Below are 16568 nucleotides of genomic sequence, written 5' to 3'. Positions count from 1 at the left end.
TTCATGGACAAGTCAGCTACTCTTGCCTGCAGAGTATTAGCTATGTGATCTCAGGCAGGTGACTTCACCCCGCTGGTGTCCTTTTCTATGAAATCAAGACTAAACTTGGTCAGGAAACCAATCAGTTGGACGAATAATCATTCCTTACTTTTAGGAATAAGATACCTGTGAGAAAAAGAAAAGAAAAATACAGCTGATAAAAATAACAGAAACTCACATGCTACTTGCTCTGTGTTAGAGCCTATTCCAAGCACTTGCCATGTGTTAATTCATTTCATGCTTGAAATAGCCCTATGAGGAAGGTACACCTAGTGTACTAATTTCACAGATAACAAAACTGAGACACAGAGAGGGTACACAACTTGCCCAAGGTCACACAGCTGATAAGGAGCAGAACTAGGACATGAATTCAGGCATTCTGGCTCCAGAGTCTGTGAGGGTTGATTTTGTATATTAGATCCGCCCTTACTAATTTGTTTTCAATAAATCTGAATACGCCTCCAGAGGGTAATTGAAAAACTACTCCTCCCCCACATGATAGAACTCTCTGGTTCTTGGTTAACTTATGTTCCTAGAAGAACAAACTTGAAGCTCTGTATGTCTGTGATTATGGTATCATGCGAAGTAACTGGAGTTTGGAGTCAAAGAAATAGTTTGAAGTGCCAGCCACCCTTTTATGTGTTGTGTTATGTGGACTTGGCCACAGAGCTGGCTAGGCTTTGGCTCCAACCACCTGTCAGAGAAAACTAAAGAGAAGAAGTAGAAGTGACTTTGGTTTTTGACTAAAACTCAGCAGGTAATGTTAACCCCTGAGGCATGCACCCAGCAGCTGTCATCCTGGCCTCTGGGAGTGTGGTTAGATTCAATATTGAAAGAAGGTAGGGGGCGCCTGGGTGGCTCAGTCGGTTGAGCGTCTGACTCTTATTTTCAGCTCAGGTCATGATCTCAGGGCTGTGGAACTGAGCCCCATGTCCGGCTCTGCGCTCACTGGGGAGTCTGCTTGAGATTCTCTCCCTCTTCCTCTATCCCTCTCCCCCTTCTCTCTCAAATAAATAAATAAATAAATCTTAAAAAAAAAAAAAAAAGGAGAAGGGCCTACCAGGGGATAGGCAGGGGAATTGGGATCCCCATGTAGCAGGGAAGGTGAGTTACCTGGCTTCTGGAGGGAAACCAGAACACCAGCTAAAGTTTAGACCCATTAGCTAGACAATCCTGACTGGAATTAGGGGTAGATCACAGCCCTGTGGGGATGTGGGTGTGTGTCCCCAGCTTGCTCTTTTTTAGGGAAGAAACTCAAGTTCTGTCCCCAACCCTCAGTGGGGCTCGAGCTGCCCAGGTAGTCTGGCGGAATAGAAAGAGCTAGGTTTTGGAATCCGAGAGATCTGGATTAGACCTCAGTTCAGCCATGTGACCTTGGGCAAGTCACTTAACGTCTCTGATCCTAGGTCTCATCATTATAAAGCAATGATAACAATTCCTGCCTTGTAGGGTTATTGAGCGAGTGAGTACAGAAGCCAAGCCCCCGGCGTACTGTAGGATTCTCAATAGTCCATCTGTACTCACTACCGTATTGGCCTGTTGGCTCACTTGGACTTTCTGCTTGGCTGAGCCTGAGAACTTAAGGCTGCTAGCACTGGAGGCTTTGGGCACAAGGTACAGCGAGGTCACTGAGAGACCACGGGCCCGGTCAGTGCATCTCTGAGATGTGATTTCCTTCTTGTGATCATTAGTGCTCCTCCTTTCCTACTCTGCTAGATTGTTAGAGGAGAATGCAAGACTCAGTAACCTGAAAAGCATTATACAAAAATTGTTATCATTATAAAAAGAATTGCAGTAACATCGATTAACATTTTGAGTGCTTACTTTTTTGCCTAACACTAGTTTAAGTGCTGCCCATGTGTCACCCAATTTAATTTTAATCCTCCAACAGCTTTGCCTGGTAGAGTCCTATTTATTGTTCCTATTTTTCAGTTAAACTGAGGTACCCAGAGTTTAAGTAACTTGCCTAAGGTCACTCAGAATTGAGGGCTGACCCAGAATTCAAACCCAGTTAGTTGAGTTCCAGCACCTGCCCAATGGAGTATTAATCACTATGCTTATACTGGCATTGCTATTTCCATGTTTCTTTTCTAGCAAGGATATTTAGTTAGCCATTCTCTGAGTAGGAGACAGGACTGTGAGGCCATGATGACAGCTCCATAAAGCCACCTGTTCCTTAGTCTCTCTACTCTCTGGGCACACCTCAAATGTCTTAGGAACACATGTGCTTCTGTCTAGAGCAGAAACATTCATAGATTGAATATATATGGATATAGATTAGAGAAACAAGTTCAGAGATAAAGATCAGAATATAAATGGAAAGAAGCAGGACATTAGCAACATAATTTATGGGCTCATGATTGCGTTGTGAAGGATAATTATTCATTGGTTTAAGTGGGATGAAAAGTGTCATTCTGGAAACACAGTGAGTGATAGTCATACTTAATCTGTTTTCTACCACTCACATAAGATAAATGTCATTCACATGCGTGACATACTCCTGTGGGACTGCCCAGATTTTGACATCTCTCCCCAATCTTTTTGTGGAAAATTAAGGTACTTAATGAATGATTTATTTTGGGCATGTATGAAAGTATTTTATAGGAATTTGGGTGCTTTTAAATTAGCCACTTAGATCTCTCCCAAAAAAGGGTTATTTTTCAACAAAGTTCCATTAAATTCAACAAATTTACTATGCTCTGCTTATGCTGTACCATACGGCAGCTACTAGCCACGTGTGGCTGTTAAAATTTAAATTTAAAAATTCAGTTCTTGGGACGCCTGGGTGGCTCAGTCGGTTAAGCGTCTGCCTTTCGCTCAGGTCATGATCCCAGGATCCTGGGATTGAGTCCCGCATCGAGCTGCTTGCTCAGTGGGGAGCCTGCTTCTCCCTCTGCCTGCCACTCTCCCTGCTTGTGCGCTCACTTGCGCGCTCTCTCTCTCTCTCTCTCTCTGGCAAATAAATAAAATCTTAAAAAAAAAATCAGTTCTTTAGTTGCTCTAGTTACATATCGTGTGCTCAGTAGCTCACCTGTAGCTGGTGGCTGCCATTTAGACAATGCAGATTATAGAACATTTCCATCATTACAGAAAGTCCTATTGGACAAAGCTGCTAGACGGTAGGATACACTAAAGATACAATGATGACAAAACATTCTAGATGCCTGCCCTTATGGGCTTGTAGTCCGGCAGAGAGGACAACTGCTTAACAACCCATCCCAGGTTGGGAGTCAGGGAAGGACAGAAGGCAATGGGAGGGTATGCAGAGGAGATCAACCTGACAGTGGGTGGTCAGGGAACATAAAGTCAAAGAATACTCCTTATACATCAACAACAGACCAATTGTTTTAAAAAAATATTGAACTTAATTTTTTAAATAGTAAATTATTTTCTCTGTAACTGGATTCTGCAACTAATATCAATATGAGGTTTAAAATATATTATTGAAGAATAAACTTAAAATTTATTTCATTATTAAAATGTTTAAGAAATCTCTAAAGAAGCCAAATGAAAAATGTACATACAGTATGATTCCATTTATATGCAATCCTAGAACAGACAAAATTAGTCTATGATGATAGAAATCAGAACTGCAGTTGCCCAGAATGGAGATGGGGGTGCAGATGGAAACAAGCATTGACTACAGAAGATCTTAGGGGTACTTTCTGGGTTGTTCAGGATGCTCTCTATCTTGGTAAGGGCATTGGTTACATGGATATATGCATTTGTCAGTACTTCTGGAACTATATAACTGAAGATGGGTACATTTCCTAAAATGTAAATTATAGCTCAATTAAAAGTTGAATATATGGAATTATTTATTGTAACATCTTAATGGTTAATATGAGTTAACATTATGGAACTATTCATTGCCTCATTACTTTATCTGCCGACAACCTGGGGTTTATATCATCACTGGCTGCAAGGTTTTCAGCATCATTCCTGACCTTATGCTATGTGGATATAAATATGTCGCTCCTACTTTTCCAGTCTTTCATGCTTTCTTTCCTATCAAAAGTGGACAAGCTGGAAGGATCTTTGCCAGCATGTTAAGAATGGTATCATTTTGGGGTAGAAAGATTTGAGGTGAATTTTGAAGCTTTTTCTTCTTCACAGTATTGTTTGAGTCTGTAACAAGGACCGTGTGTTTTTCTTATACTTTGAAACACAAAATCTCATTCTGTGTTGGCTTAGGAAGTACATTTACTTATCCATGGGTTACCATATGGTCATTTGAAAACTTTGGGTTTTAAACGATGGTTAGTGACAAGTTTCCTTGTAAGCAGCAGGCTCCGTGGGTGATTGTTCTATAGTCACGGGGTCTCAGTAAATGTATAATTTCATGCCTGGTCTGTCTCCACCATGCCTCTCCTGTGCAGTCTCTCTGTGGTCCTGGGGCGCACTGGAGTGGATTTGGGTTGCTCGGAGGTGCTCCTTAGCTGTCTGCCCCTCTCACCTACCTCCTTCACCCTGTGCTCACAGATTCTTACCTGACCCTCGATGAACCGATGAATAACATCACCACGTCCCTGGGGCAGACAGCTGAACTGCACTGCAAAGTGTCTGGGAATCCACCTCCCACCATCCGCTGGTTCAAAAATGATGCACCTGTGGTGCAGGAGCCCCGGAGGATCTCCTTTCGGGCAACCAACTATGGCTCCAGGCTGCGGATTAGAAACCTCGACACCACAGACACAGGCTACTTCCAATGTGTGGCAACAAACGGCAAGAAGGTGGTTTCTACCACTGGAGTCCTGTTCGTCAAGTTTGGTAAGCCACCTTTTGCTGGGGATGGCCTTTGGCCCTCAGCATTCAAGGGGGGGGGGCAGGGTGGAGGGAATGGGCACATACTGAAAATGTCCTATGTGCCTAGAAACTGGGACAGTTTCTAAAGCTGGTACAGTTGCACCCATTTTACAAGTAAGTAAACCAGGGCCAATGGTTAAGGACCATGTGCAGGGTTGCCCAGCTAGTAAATGGCAGAGCAGGAGTGGGGTCCAGATCTGGCTGACCCCACAGCCCTGCTCTAAACCACCATGCCAGTGAGAGAGAAGATGGGAAGGTCTACAGCACGTATGCCCCTTGTCTGTCCAGCTGCCTTCCAAACCTCTCCTGTCTTGACCAGTGTGCTTCTGGGACCACTCAGCCTCCCACTGCAAACCCCCCGAGTAGCATGAGGATGCCTACTCTAGTGACTCATTTGCCAGCACTTGTCCTAGCGTTTTCCAGGCCTGTGGAACTGTGGGCTCTAGACAGGTGCTCACTGGGACGTTTTTTGGTAGAGGTAATTGTGGGGAACTGAAACAAAATAATAAATCCCAGAAAAAGCTCACCTCGAGGTGGTTGAGAACTTTCATCTGTAATGGTTTGACTGAACCCACGCTCACTCTCCAGTAACCCAGCCTGACTGTTTCTTTTGTTTTCCTTTCATTTCTCCAGGCCCCCCTCCCACTGCAAGTCCAGGGTCCTCGTAAGTACTTTTATCTCCCTTCTTGTCACTTCTCAGTGTTTCTCCAGAGGTTTTTAGGGCAAAGACAGTGTTGTCCTCTGCTTGGGCCAAAACACTGTGTCCAGATTTCATTCCATGTTGCCCTGCCCTCGTTCCATGTTGCTTTTTCTCTGATACGAAGATTCACAAGAGACCAGCACTGGCACTAACCTCAATTGTGGTTGATTCTCTTGTTGATTCTGAACATGTTGATGAAAGCAAAAACCTACTTATATTTTCTATTTTTAAAATCAATCTAACATTTAGTTATGATAATGGATTTGGTCAAATCAAACAAAAAAATGATCCAGGGCAGTGTTAGGCCTGGAGCCTAAATGGATCTCTTCTGTGTTTCTGCAAGCATTGCATTCCTGATGCTCTAGAGTTATTGAACAGACCAACAGTTAGGGATCACTTTATTTGTATTCCCTTTAAAAAACTTAGAGGCAAAAGTTCTGACTCACATAGGGGAAGGAAGAAAGCCCTGGGCTGGGACTGAGAGTTACAGGGGTTTGATTCATATCGAGTCCTTTGTTATTGGAGTCTAAAGACCCCATTTCTTAAACTGATGTGATTCGTGATGCATTTGTCCTTTCCTCTGGCTAAGGGGTTCTCTTCCTTCACTGTAGGAGCATCTGCTTGGGGCATTTTTCTTGATGTATGTTTTTATTTGGGGGATAAGAGCCATTTATTAAAACCCTCGCTCTGCAAGAAAATATATTCCATATTTTGTAGACTTCAGAAATAAAATTCACTCAGCTCTACCACAAGAGCACCAGAATGTCTGACCTAGATGGCACCTACAGCAAATATAACAGCCCCTGAATTTGCTCTAATCCCTTCTGTGCCACTTAATTACAGTGTGGAGTATTTTAATATATTTGTGTGTGCCTGAAGGGCCCAGTGGCCCACAGTCCCATTAATAAAACAGGTAGTGGGTAAAAATAAACATTGGCCTTCAGCCACCCCGTTCTGCTATTTCGTCAGCCGATTAAAGGCAACCGTAAAAGAGCCTTTAAAATCACCCAAGTGCTAATTTCATTCTACTTATCTAGGTAGAAAATGTTGATTGATCTTAAAACAGGTCAGAAACTTGGTCACTCGGCATTGCATTCTTGAAGTTTTTTTTTTTTTTAATGATCTCACCATCCGTCGATATGTGGAATCCTTTTGAAGTCTTCTTTAAACAAAGATTAAAACTTTCGTTACTTGCTGTAGAAATGCTTCCCACCCCGGTGCCTTATTTGTTCCTGTTAATCTGTGTTTCAAATGTGGTAGATAATCTGCATCAGAGGTGGATGAATGTGGTTCACTAATCTGCCTTTACTATGAAGCACCGGGCTGTTGACGTTCTGACTGTTGCATTTGCATCTGAGAATCCCTTTTTTGTTGTCAGAATTGTTTTTAAACACTTGTATGTCCTTACTTCTTGATGTTTTCATTCTTCCTTTGCTACCGTCTTTCTGATGAGCCCAGTCGTAGTCATGATCTCATGGTTTTTAATTTTATAGAAAGATAGTGTACGGTTTTTGTGAGCTGATGTCTACAGAAAGGATCCTGATATCCTTAAAGATGCTCAGTCACAGCTAAGAGTATCCTTTGATGTCAGGCCCCTCTGTTTCATGTTAGCCGTCTGATTATCCATCAGATTAGGCAGTGAGAGCATGAAATGTACAGATAGTTGCCATGTTTGCTTGGAGGGAGCTACAGTAGAATACAATCGAAGTTGGAAATCCCATGGGGCCTTTTGCAGGTCAATCTTCATCCTTTTTTGGGCATTGACAGTGGCATTTTCCTTTCCTTTTCTTTTTTTAAAGATTGATTTATTTACTTGAGAGAGAGAGCATGCACATGGGTAGTGGGGGGAGGGGCAGAGGAAGAGGGAGAGAGAATCTCAAGGAGATTCCCTGCTGAGCACAGAGCCCTTGGCGGGGCTTGATCACAACCCTGAGATCATGACCTGAGCCGAAATCAAGAGTCAGATGCTTAAGCAACTGAGCCACCCAGGAGCCTCACCAGTTGGTGGGTTTTTTTGTTTGTTTGTTTGTTTTGTTTTGTTTTTTACTTTTTATTATTATGTTCAGTTAGCCCCGTTGGTGTTTTGATGCACTTTTTTCTCTTTCCCTTAGAAACCAGTGACCTACTTTTTCCCTTTTCTCTGCTGTCACCACTTAACCCTGTTCCTAAGAGTTCTTCTCTAACCGAGACTAATTCCCAGATAGAATGCTCGTCTCCCTTCCCTGTCCTCACAGCCCCCAGCAAGCAGGCAAGCCCGCCACGAGAGGACAGGTAGAACGGAACAAAATGATAGCCAGGGTGACTATCGCAGCTTTGAGGATTGCTCTGCAAGCCTTTTCTCAAACTGCACAGTATTTTTTCCAAATGTAGGTAGGAGTGAAGTGTATATGTAACATCGTTCTGTTTACTTGAGGGTGGCACAGCAGAGTTACTGCAAAGGAATACAGTGCAAGCCCACGACATAGCCCTAATGTTTGGAATGGTGAAATGTATTAGGTTTAGGAAACCTGGTGAGAGCCAAGTGCCATTTGAGACCACAAAGCCACACAACCCCCAACTGAGAAGGACTTGTAGGGTCCTTGAGACAATGGCCCAGGAAGGCAAAGGTAGTGAGACACTTGTCACTCCTTCTAGGGACTACATCAGGTTTCCACATGAAGCTTACAGAATGGCATTTTAGGATGTAGTAGGAGCAAGTCTGAGACATTAGTTTGGCTTCTGTTCATGGCTTCAGGCTTTATTTCTTCTGTCATTGCTGGGTCCTGGCCCACCCCTGACAATTATAGGGCCTGGGGCATGAGTACAAGTGGAGGCCCACATACCACACGTCTAAATATTTAAAAGTTATAAATCAAGCTAGCAAACTGTTAAATGAAATATGTTCTGTCCTCCCACATTGACAAATATACCTTCATAATGACAAAATCAAAAAATACTTATAAAGTTATGGTTTGTATATGACTAAAAGCCAAGAACTATCAAAAATGACTACTTTAATCATTATTATGCTTGTCTGAGTGTTCTGTTCATGGCCAGAGATATTATATATACATATGATTCATAGATTGTTATATATTTCATTAAAATTTTTTTTATTGCCTTCAGTTCAGCAAAATGACTACCTCTGTTGTTTTACACAGATTTTTACACAAGATTTTAGCATGTATTCTTTTGACAACAATGCCAAATTAGACAAACTTTCTTAAGTTTTATAATTTTTACTTTTTAAAACTAACTTTAATTTGAGGAAACTGTACTCCCCTGAGCCAGTAGCAGCTATAATTATCAATGAAATTCCTAAAGCAGTTGTTCAATTTGCTAATAATTATAGCAAATGAACTAAGAACTTTATATATCATATTCAAACATAATAATGGGGTCATGTGATAATCATGATATTTCACAACATATTATGAGCTATAATCTATATTATATATATGTTATATATTATATATATTATATACATAATAACATATATATAATGTATATAATATATAATATATGGGTCATGATAAGTAATCACATGATAGTACACATTATATTACAAAATATTATATTAATGTATCATATTATTATAAAAATATAATATATGATTTCATCATATAAATCAGCATCATGCTTCACATATTATCCTATACATGCCCAAATTTAAGAACAATATGAACTGCTTAATGTATTAGTTTTCTATAGCTGCTATAACAAGGAATATTGAATTGACTTAAACAACAGGAAGTTATTGTCTCACAGTTCTAGAAGATAGAAATCCTGGATCAAGATGTTGGCAGAGTTGGTTCTTTCTGAAGGCTGTGAGGAGGATTTCTCTCTTCTTCTGGTGACTTGCCATAATTCTTTGGCTTGTTGATACATCATCTTGATTTCTGCCATGATATTTACATGGCATTCTCCCTCTAAGTGCATGTCTCCAAATTTCCCCTTTTTATAATGACACCAGTCCTAATGTATTAGGACCCACTCCAATGACCTCACTTTAATTTAATTACCTCTGTAAATACCGTATTTCCAAATCAGGTCACATTTTGAGGTCCTGGGGATTAAGACTTCAACTTATGAATTTTGAGAGAACACAATTCAACTCATAACACTGAGTATTGCAGAATTGTTCTCAGCCATGAGAATATATAATCTTGCAAATATTATTCTTTTTTAAAAAGATTTATTTATTTATTAGAGAGAGAGAGAGTGGGAGAGGGGCTGAGGGAGAGGGAAAGAGGGAATCCCAAACAGACTCCCCACTGAGCATGGAGCCTGACACAGGGCTCGATCCTACAACCTTTGAGATCATGACCTGAGCTGAAACCAAGAGTTGGATGCTTAACCAACTGAGCCACCCAGGCACCCCAATCTTGCAAATATTATTTTAATTTGTAAGACCTTTCAGAATATAAAGAAATAGAAAGAAAAACAAGAAAGTGGATGCTTGGTAATATTGGGAATGATAGTTTGTTGTGCAAGCATACACTGAGGAAGAATTTGACAAGTTGATTATCTTTTCTCTTACTGAAGTGCTTTTGTCACTGCAGTCGTTCCTGGGCTCCAAGCAGTGTCCATCTCCTCCCCTGGCAGTGACACAACACGCAGATCATCATAGTATAGAATCACACTTGCCTTCTATTCTAAGGACATAGGGCAAGAGATGAAGAGAAGTGATCCCTGGGGCCAGATCAGTGTTAGTTACAGAAATGGATGTTTAACGATTTGGTTATGCTGTGTCAGCATCAAGTGCCAGATCTCAAGAGGCAGAGGACCCCATGTGTATATTGAACTTATTTTCAGTGTATTTGTTATATGTAGGTCCAGGGCAGGCCCCCCTCCCTTTTTTTAAATAATAGTTTTACTGGCATATTGTTCACATACCATAAAATTGACCATTTTAAAGTATAAAACTTAGTGTTTTTAGTATATTCACAGAGTTGTATAACCCTCACTACTATCTTATTTTAGAACATTCTTGTCATCTCATAAAGGAACTCCTCTCATCCCCTGATAACCTCTAATCTACTTTGTCTCTATGAGTTTTTAAATTTCATTTTCAGATTATTCATTGCTACTCTATAGAGATAAAACTGATTTTTGTGTACTGATCTTGTATTCTGCACCCTCGCTGAGCTCATTTATTTGCTCTAATAGTTTTTTTGTGGATTTCTTAGAATTTTCTATCTATAAGATCATGGCACCTGCAAATAGAGATTGTTTTACTTTTTCCTTTTCAATTTGTACGCTTTTTATTTATTCTTTCCTGCCTAATAACTGTGGCTAAAAACCTCAGTACAATGTTAAATAGAAGTGGAAAGAAAGGACATTCTGGGCTTTTTCCTTATTCTAAGAGGAAAGCTTTTATGATGCTAGCAGAGGATTTTTCTTAAATGTCTTTATCAGATTGAGGAAGTTTTATTCTTATTTTCTTGTGTGATTTTTTTATTATGAAAGGGTGTTGGATTTTGTCAAATGCTTTTTCTGTGTCTATTGAGATGATCACTTCTTTTAACTTTATTATATTAATGTGATCTACTACATTGATTGATTTTTTATTTTAAACCAAGCTCACATTCCTAGAATAATTTCCCCTTGGTCATGGTCTATAATTTTTTTTTTTAATGTGTTGCTAGATTCCATTTACTGGTATTTTGTTGAGGACTTTTGTGTCTGTGTTTATAAAAGATATTGGTCTGTACTTTTCTTGTGAGTCTTTGTCTAGTTCTGATATCAGGTAATTCAGGGCTCTTAGAATGAATTGGGAAGTATTCCCTTGTTTTCTATTTTTTTAAGAGTTTGTGAAGGATTTGTCTTAATTCTTCAAATGTTTGTGGTAGAACTTACCAGTAAAGCCATCGGGCATGAACTTTTTTTGTGGGAAGTTTCAAAATTACTAATTCAACTTCTTTACTTGTTATAGGTCTATTCAGATTTTCTCTTTCTTCCTGAGTCAATTCCGGTAGTTTGTGTCTTTTGAGGAATTTATCTATTTCATCTGGATTATCTGAGTTGTTGGCATATAGTTGTTCATAGTTTCCCATATTATTTCTTTAATTTCTATAAAATCGGTAGTGGTGTCCCTTCTTTCATTCCTGATTTTAGTAACTTATGTCTTCTTTTTTTTTTTTTCCTTCCTTTTTTCTGGTCAGACTACCTAGTCTAGCTAAAGGTTATTCAATTTCATTGATCTTTTCAAAGAACTACCTTTTATTGAAAACTGGACTTGTGTGTGTATGTGTGTGTGTATTGTTGACCCACTGCTACATTAGATTTAGTTTCAGTTATACAACTTGGTGATTCAACAAGTTTACACATTATGCTATGCTCACCACAAGTGTAGCTACCATCTGTCACCATACAACGCTATTGCAATATTATTGACTATATTCCTTATGCTGTGCCTTTTATTCCCATTATGTATTCATTCCATACTGGAAGCCTGTATCTCCCACTCCCTTTTACCCATTTTACCTCTGCCCCCACCCTCTTTCCCTCTGGCGACAGAATGTTCTCTGTATTTATAGGTCTGATTCTGTTTTTGTTTGTTTATTCATTTGTTTTTTGTTGTTTTTATTCCACATATGAGTGAAATCATATGGTATTTGCCTTTCTCAGTCTGACTTATTTTATTTAGCATTATACTCTCTAGGTCCATCCATGTTGTCACAAATGGCATGATCTAACCTTTTTATGTCTGTGTGATATTTCATATATGTATACTACTTCTTCCTTATCCATTTGTCTTTCAGTGGATGCTTAGGTTGCTTCCACATCTTGGCTATTTTAAATAACGCTGCAATAAGCATAGGGTGCATATATGTTTTAGAATTAGTGTTTCCATTTTCTCTGGGTAAATACCCAGTAGTGGAATTACTGTATCATATGGTAATTATATTTTTATGTTTTTGAAGAACCTCCATACTGTTTTCCACAGTGGTTGCACCAATTTACATTCCCACCAACAGTGTACAAGGGTTCCTTTTTCTCCACATCCTTGCCAACATTTGTTATTTTTTGTCTTTTTGATTTTAGCCATTTTAACAGATGTGAGGTAATATCTCATTGCAGTTTTAATTTTCATTTCCCTGACGATTAATGATGTTAGCACATTTTTATGTGTCTATGGGTCATCTATATGTCTTCCTTGGAAAAAAATGTCCTCTGCCCATGTTTTTAATTAGACTATTTGTGGGGTTTTTTGGGGTATTGTGTTGTATAAGTTCTTTAGATTTTGGATATAAACCCCTTATCAGATAGGTCATTTGCACATATCTTCTCTCATTCAGTAGGTTGTCTTTTTGTTCTGTTGATCATTCCTTCACTGTGCAAGGGCTTTTTATTTTGATGTAATCCTGACAGTTCATCTTTGCTTTTGTTTCCCTTGCCTGAGGAGACGTGTCAAGAAAAATGTTGCTATAGCCAATGTCAGAGAAATTACTGCCTGTTTCTCTTCTAGAATTTTCATGTTTTTAGGTCTCATATTTAGATCTTTAATGCATTTTGAGTTTATTTTGTGTATATTAAAAAGTGATCCAATTTCACTCTTCTATGTATCTGTTCAGGTTGTCCAGCACCATTTATTGAAGAGACTGTCTTTTCCCCATTGTATACTCTTGCCTCCTTTGTCATAGATGAATTGACCATATAAACATAGGTTTAATTTTGGGCTCTCTATTCTGTTCTGTTGATCTGTGTGTCTATTTTTGTGCCATACCACACTGTTTTGATTACTATAGCTTTGTAGGATATTTTGATCTGGAATTGTGATACCTCCAGGTTTGTTTTTCTTTATCAAGATTACTTTGGCTTTTGGGGGTCTTTTGTGTGAAAATTAGACATTTAAATAATGTAATGTGGCAACTCAAATCAGATCACCTCTCCTCTGGTTTTGCTGTGTGCTGTTGTTGTTGCTGTTTGTTTAGTGACTTTCCTGGAATAATTCTGTGTAGTCTGTTTTCCCTATCATATATGGCTACTGAAGTCTTTGCTCAGTTAGTTTACTGATCAGCTAAGATAGGACAGAGATTTCCTTAAACCACTGAGTCTCCCACCTTTGCCGAGGGACTCTGGTGTGTTTGGGGGCATGCCTTCAGCAGTTCCGTAATTTTTAACACTGCCTTTGCTTCCATTTCATGCTTATGCAGTCTCACCTAGCCAGAGGTGAGGATTAGAGCTTCCTCAGGTTTTTCCTGGGCATGCACATAGCCCCTCACATGAACACATCCTTCTATCTCTCCATAAATACGTCAGAGATTTTCAAAGCCCCTTGTGAACATCTTGTTCCTTAAATCTTCCCTTTGAGCTTTTGAGCTTTTTGGCCAGGCTCTTGTTTTTCCCAACTTGTATTTCTACCCCAGGCAACTATGAGGTTTTTTTCCATAAATATCCTGAGGCTAGGGCTTTTCCCACTAAGAAGTTCTGAATCTAGTCAAATAAAGACAAGCCCTGTAAATAGGACTTTCCAGAATACTGCTAGACAGGTCAAATAGTGCCTATTCTCTTGAGATGGGAATTTTGAGGCATTCCAATCCTCTCTGCCTCCTCCAGTGACTGCTAGGCTGTTGGTTTTCACAACTGCTGTGGTGGTGGAGCTGCTGGTTCTCAAGGTTACCACAGAACTCAGGAGGGGGAAGTGAGAATAGAGCATGTTAAAAATCCACAGAACTCTGTTCTTACCAAATTTTAGCCTTTTTTTTTTCTTGAATAAATGCTCCTCAGAGTGTTGCAAACCTTTGGCTAATTTTCAGAGTTCTGCAAATGTTGATTTTCACAATTTTTTGCCGGTGTGCTCATTGCTTTAGTGGAGGAACAGATTTTTAGAGGTCCTTACTGTCATTCCATACTTCCTTCCTCCCTCTCCTCCATGTCTAAGGACAATACTGGGTGGGTGCTATCTTAGAAGGCCTTTGAGGCCCAATGGCGTTGTTCCATTTGACAGCCTTTGTTGAACTTCTTCCTCAGAACACGGCAATGTGCTGGGATTCTTTACAAACACCACCTCTCTGTTCCAAAACAGCCCTCCAGGGAAGATGTTTTGATCCACATATTGTCAAAGATGCTCCACAAACACTAGCTGGCTTTAATTGGACCTAGTTCATATCTAATGTCTTCAATTTTAATATCGTGGGGTCATTAAATTGAGTGAGGGGAGCACCAATATTATATTACTCATGGTTGCTTTAGATCTCCTGGTGTATATCTTGAGCTTTTTTTTTTTTAAGATTTTATTTATTTATTTATTTATTTATTTGTCAGAGAGAGAGAGAGAGAGCAAAAGCAGGGGAAGTGGCAGGCAGAGGGAGAAGCAGACTCCCTGAGGAGCAGGCAGCCTGATGCAGGGCTCGATCCCAGGACCCTGGGATCATGACCTGAGCCGAAGGCAGACACTTAACCGACTGAGCTACCCAGGTGTCCCTATCTTGAGCTTTTTGATAGGCAAACACAACCAATTCAACAAACACTAAGCATCAATTCAGTTCAACATATATTTACTAATTACCTATAAAATGCCAGGCCCTTGGCCAGACTCTGTGGAAACCACAAAGACTGAACTTTGCCCTCAAACTACTCATCCAGTATCTTGGGGCCTTCCATAGCAGCAGTCAGTGCTTCCAACCAGCTACCCACTCCGTCTCCCTACCACATCCCCCTCTAAGCCACCATCATCCCTTGTTTGAAATTCTATAATAGCCTTAGTGCAGATTTACCCCCTTCCACCCTTGCTTCCTGTAGGCTATTTCTCATCACAGAAACCAGAGTGAGCTTTGAAAAATACCTTCTGCCCCTTTGGGCCCTCTTCCCAGCCCAGGACTTTCCATGTGGACTAGATTCCCAAATCCTTGCCCTGGCCTATAAGGCTCCCTGCGGCACCTCTGTGACTGTCCCTTGTTCTACTCCCACCTTGATCATTCAACTCCAGCACTCCTTGAATACTCCAGGCTTGTTGTGCGGGCCTAAGAATTTCTGTGCTAGAGGGCTTTGTTCTAAGATCTTTGCATGACTCAGTCACTCTTGCTGTTCAGTTCTCACCTGAAATGTCACCTCCCCAGAAATGACCCTGAATCTACAGTAGCTCCCAGTCACTTTCTGTCATATAACATGTTTCATTTATATCAGGATAGTTATCACTACTGTAGAGGTTGCTTTTAGGCAACAGACTTGAGCCATGGAAACCTGAGTAAGGTTAGAGAGGCCCACAGTGACCATGGGGCTAAATGCAAACAGGCTCCTTAGGTGACCCACCTCAAAATAGCCACAGGCCCTCGCTGACCAATGGGCTACTCATAACCGGGCACAGGTACCAAAAAAGGAAAATTCCATACATTCTCAGGCCTCCTCACTTCCCTTACCTAGAGCTCCCTAACTCTGCCTCTGGGCAGGCAGTCTCTCCTTTGCGGTCCTGCCCGCAGCTCCCTTGCAGTGTAGTCAATAAACTTCTGGCTCCTTTGTTCTGCCTCGGGTGAGTTCTTTTACCACACACACAGCTGTCTGTGTCCTCGCAGATTGGGGTTGTACCACAACTACCTAACACTGTCTTTTTATTTTTTTTTAGATTTTTTAAATTTATGTTTTAACAGAGAGAGAGACAGCGAGAGAGGGAACACAATCAGGGAGAGTGGGAGAGGGAGAAGCAGGCTTCCCGCCGAGCAGGGAGCCCTAAGACTATCTTTTTTTATTCATTTGTTTATGTTTTTGCAAAATAAGCTTCATATACCATTCTCTCTCCAGTCCAAGAACGTAGCTAGCATTTAGTAAATATTCACTAGGAAGAAAGAAGAAAGAGACAGAAAGAAAAGAGAGAGAGAGAGAGAGAAAGAAAAAAAGAAAGAAAAAGAGAGAGGGAGAGAGGAAGGAGGAAGGGAGAACATCTGATTGTCCTCTTCTCTGAGATGGTGATAACAGGATCTATCCCTAGTATTGTCATTAGCAGTAATGAGACGCTGAATATAGGGTACCTGACACCTAGTAGAATTCAGTAGGTATTCCTCAAGTGAATGGGGTAATATTTATTGACTGATTGACTCCACTG

General features: G+C 40.4%; 1 protein-coding gene across 1 annotated transcript in view; it reads left to right on the top strand.

The window, feature by feature from the left end:
* Window positions 1-16568, top strand: part of LOC112824047 (inactive tyrosine-protein kinase transmembrane receptor ROR1) — a 499173-nt gene that overhangs the window by 271872 nt on the left and 210733 nt on the right. The window contains exons 3-4 of the mRNA XM_073896619.1: window positions 4522-4809; window positions 5479-5509. Coding sequence (XP_073752720.1) covers window positions 4522-4809; window positions 5479-5509 — 319 coding nt within the window. The remainder of the gene's footprint in view (window positions 1-4521; window positions 4810-5478; window positions 5510-16568) is intronic.

Source organism: Callorhinus ursinus, unplaced genomic scaffold, assembly GCF_003265705.2.
Source record: "Callorhinus ursinus isolate GAN/ISIS: 27379988/994484 unplaced genomic scaffold, GSC_fseal_2.0 scaffold9, whole genome shotgun sequence".
NCBI classification, from domain to species: domain Eukaryota; kingdom Metazoa; phylum Chordata; class Mammalia; order Carnivora; family Otariidae; genus Callorhinus; species Callorhinus ursinus.
Note: the sequence above shows the minus strand (reverse complement) of the source record. Positions and strands in the feature narration are given on the sequence as shown.